The 3,846-nt window shown below is 48.3% G+C and overlaps 1 protein-coding gene across 1 annotated transcript; it reads left to right on the top strand.

Moving 5' to 3' along the window:
- The first annotated feature begins 507 nt into the window (after positions 1–507).
- Positions 508–3,846, top strand: ATP5PO (ATP synthase peripheral stalk subunit OSCP). Its single transcript, XM_042809967.1, has 7 exons — positions 508–572; positions 668–718; positions 796–906; positions 1,223–1,352; positions 1,469–1,581; positions 3,253–3,339; positions 3,668–3,846. Exons 1-7 carry the CDS (start codon positions 546–548, stop codon positions 3,779–3,781), a joined length of 633 nt encoding a protein of 210 aa, XP_042665901.1. The 5' UTR covers positions 508–545; the 3' UTR covers positions 3,782–3,846.

The raw sequence follows: 3,846 nt of genomic DNA, 5'->3' as shown, positions 1-3,846 counted from the left end.
GCATGCTTGCAGCACGCTTGCCGTTGGCGCAACGCAGTTCGTCCAGCAGTTCTGCAGCACGCGGGACCCGAGCGAGCAGCTCAAGGTCGAGCAGAGGACTCTGGCACAGGTGGAGCTGAGGGCTGAGCGCCCGCCTGCCCCGCGCTCCACCTGGAGGGCCGTCTCTCTGTGCCCTAGCAGACGCTCAGCCCCTTTATCGGAGGGGGAGACAACAACTCGTTGTATTTCAGGGGTGGTTTCACCCTGTTAGAGGACAGAAATATCCTCGAGGGGCGTGCAGCCAACATCTCCTTTTGGAGAATGTATACGAAACGGCTGAGGGCCGGGACGCGCTGTTATACCGACTGCAAGAGGCGGGAAAGCGTTCTGGGGCCTAACGGGCCTATTGCGGCTCCTCTCCTCTGCGGAAAGCCCCGCCCACGCCGGAGAACTACGCGTCCCAGCATGCCCCGCATGGCGGAGGGGGTGGGGCCTACAGCTGCGCCTGCGCACTGCCTCCCGCCGGGCCCGGGCGCAGCGGTGACCTCGAGCGGTGGTGGGAGAAAATGGCGGCGGCGGGGTTCGCCCTGAAGGTGAAGTGGGGCTGGGGGGAGAGGGGACACGGCGCGTTGCGGCTGGCCGTCACTTCCTTTCCGACGGGGTTGGACAGCCGCTCTGTGTCCCGCAGGTGCGGCAGCTGAGCACGTCGGCGGCTCGGCCGGTCTCCAAACTGGTGAAGGTGAGCGGGGCCGGGGGGTTTGGGTTTGGGGCCGGCTTCCCGCTCAGGGCCGCGCTCAGGCTCCGTCTGTCCCGCAGCCGCCCATCCAGGTGTACGGGCTGGAGGGCCGCTATGCCACCGCGCTGTATTCCGCCGCCACAAAGCAGAAGAAGCTGGAGCAGGTGGAGAAGGAGCTGAGCCGTGTGTCGGTAAGCTTCCTGGGCGCGTCTCTGGCCTGAGGTCACCCAGGGGCTGCTGTTAGGACTCTCTTGCGTGCTGTGAGACGTGTCAGGCCTGCCTGCCTGTGCTCTGCACTCTGCCCCTAGTGCCCCTCCGGGGTGTGGTGAGTTGCTTGAAGGAGCAGCAGCTCTAAAAGGAGCATCCTCTCTATGAGTTCCATCTGGAGCTGCCATTTCACTTCCCATCTGCTCTCCTCTGTCCTCTATCCTTGCTCGATGGATGACTTTTTTTTTGCCTGCATGGGAAACTCGTGACCTTTACAGTGTTACTTGTGTGTTCTGTTAGACTCTTTTGAAGGACCCCAAGCTGTCCAGCATTATTATGAACCCTCACACCAAGGGCACAGTTAAACAAAAAGCTGTAAATGACGTTTTAGCTAAAGAGAAGATGTCCCCTGTTACCACCAACCTGATGAGTGAGTAATCATTTACATTTTGAAAAGCATCTGATACTGCTTGTGATTAGTTGTTGCTAACCAAATTTGCTTCTAGGGGGTGTGCTAAACCCTTCTGATACATCTGCATCTTCCAGACCTGCTTGCTGAAAATGGTCGCTTGCGCTACACTCCGGGCATTGTTTCTGCTTTTGGGAAGATCATGAGTGCATTCCGAGGAGAAGTGCTGTGCACAGTCACCACTGCACAGGTGGGTTAGGAACATCAGGGTTGAGTTTAATAGGAACGGGCATGAAAGACAAACTTCTTTAGCTATAGTGTAAGCAGCTTGCTGCATGAGGAATGAAGAAAAATCTCACCTCTACAAAACACTCCAATAGTGTTTCAATATACAGAAATTATTGGTTAGCAATTATACGTGTTCTTCTTGTTTCAGCTTGACAGGTAACATCTTTTTCTATGTGTGAACCCAGGGGCTGATGAAAGTCAACTGGGTCTGTAGATAAAGCTGCCTCTGCTTTTATTTTTGTCATTAAGATCATACTGATCAAGTTAGAGCTAACAGACCAGCTCTTAGCTGTAGTGAGGCAGATCGCTGAGGTGAAATCAAAGATAACATCTCTGTATGCTCGATACTATCTGTAGGTAGATAGTAACAGCACAAGGGGGAATGGCTTTAAACTAAAAGAGGAGAGATTTAGATTGGATGTCAGGAAGAAATTCTTTCCCCCAGAGGGCAGTGAGGTGTTGGCACAGCTGCCCAGAGAAGCTGTGGTGCCTCATCCCTGGAGGTGCTCAAGGCCAGGTTTGATGGGGCCCTGGGCAGCCTGAGCTGGTGGGGGGCAGCCCTGCCCATAGTAGGGGTTGGAACTCAATGGTCTTGAAGGTCCCTTAAAACTCAGACTGCGAAGCTGTAAACTTCAAGCTGGAGATGTGATTTCTGTCATTTCAGTAGTTTGTGTGGGGGTCGATCCATGCTCAGGCCTGGTAATGGGAAGCTTGCCTGCTGTACATGTAACATAAATGTGTAGCTTTTGTGCGCTAAAATGAGCTTCCAGTGTGGACTGAATAAAAAACCTCATCCATTTGGGCTTGACAGGCTCTTTATAGGCCACAGGCACAGACTGTAACTGATAGCTTTCAGGGACATAGGGGTTCACAAATGCAAAACTTTTTTCTGAGTTTTCCCAAATAATTCATAAGGGTTGATATAATAATAATTCCTGATGCCTCTTTGATTGATAGCAGTTGGTTTCTTTTGACTCTCAACTGTTAACCATTAAATAGGAGTTGTTATTGCTAGTAACGCTGGCAGCAGTATTCTTCTGTGGAGTCTGTTTAATTTCTGTTGCAGTAATATCTGAACAACTCACAGGGAAAGCGAGGGCAGGCTCATGGTGCCTCCCCCCCTCAGGGATGCAGAGTTCCTCTATGGTGATAGAGAGAGGTGTACTTGGCTGAGCCCACACAGCTGTGTTGGCAGCATCTTGAGTCCCTGTCTCATGCTTCACATGGAACTGTTTTTTTCTTAAGCTTATAAACTGAACTGTGAGAAGCAACAAATTACTCTCTCCTCATATAGACTAAATGCTGCTTTGAAATGGATATGAGGGTCTTGTGTCGAGTGCTTAGTTTAGCAAGTCAGGATTCTTGATGCTTGCTTTCCAAAAATATAAACAACAAGCATTTGCTGGGAATATGTGTGCAGGCAGCACAATACTTCATGAAATTAAAGGAGCACCAAATGCTGCTGTTTCTGTGCTGTCATTCGATTACTGTTATCCAAAAAGGCTGCTTCCTCTGCCTTCCTGGGAGTGTCTTTCTTTTAATGGAGTCTGAAGAGAAAATGAAGTGTTCTCATTATACCCTTTGAATTTTTTACATCCTTCATTTTCATTGTGTTCTGTGCAAATTTTTTCAGCCCTTGGATGATGCCAGCCTTACTGAGCTAAAGAGTGTTCTGAATGGATTCTTGGCTAAAGGAGAGATCTTGAAGCTGGAGACCAAGGTAGGGGTTTTATTTGTAAATACACTTAATGCCAAGCTGTGCTTCTTGTGCTGTCTCTCATCTTTACAAAAAAAATAAATGAAAGAGGAACTATAGGACACTAGTGTATATTCATTTGGTTGAATTCAGTAGCTATATAATATACTTCAGTGTTTTCTTGTACACCTGATGCTTCAATTACTGAAATCTTAACACTGAAATATAATGGCTGCAAAATTATCTTAAATAAAGGTCTTTTAAATGTTTACACTTTAAAAAAAGAAAATATATATATATATTAGGGTAAGAAGTTTTTGCTAATGGAGTTTCTGTTAAACCTTTCTTCTAGACTGATCCCTCCATCCTTGGTGGGATGATCGTCAATATTGGGGAGAAATACGTGGATATGTCGACAAGGTCAAAGATCCAGAAACTGACCAAAATAATGAAAGAGACTGTCTAGTAAGCTGTCCTCTTTGTTCACAGTGAAACCTGTCACATGGAAACAATAAAATCATTCTTCTTGAA

This window comes from Centrocercus urophasianus, unplaced genomic scaffold (genome assembly GCF_019232065.1).
Source record: "Centrocercus urophasianus isolate 14NV4802_14NV808 unplaced genomic scaffold, USGS_Curo_1.0 seq_12, whole genome shotgun sequence".
Classification (NCBI taxonomy): domain Eukaryota; kingdom Metazoa; phylum Chordata; class Aves; order Galliformes; family Phasianidae; genus Centrocercus; species Centrocercus urophasianus.
Note: the sequence above shows the minus strand (reverse complement) of the source record. Positions and strands in the feature narration are given on the sequence as shown.

What these genes read in the sequence shown, in the direction of transcription:
- ATP5PO (XM_042809967.1), top strand. Translation starts at nt 546, where the DNA reads ATGGCGGCGGCGGGGTTCGCCCTGAAG. An exon ending in AGGAGCTGAGCCGTGTGTCG is followed by an intron (nt 907 to 1,222) that starts GTAAGCTTCCTG and finishes GTGTTCTGTTAG; the next exon opens with ACTCTTTTGAAGGACCCCAA. An exon ending in TCTTGAAGCTGGAGACCAAG is followed by an intron (nt 3,340 to 3,667) that starts GTAGGGGTTTTA and finishes CCTTTCTTCTAG; the next exon opens with ACTGATCCCTCCATCCTTGG.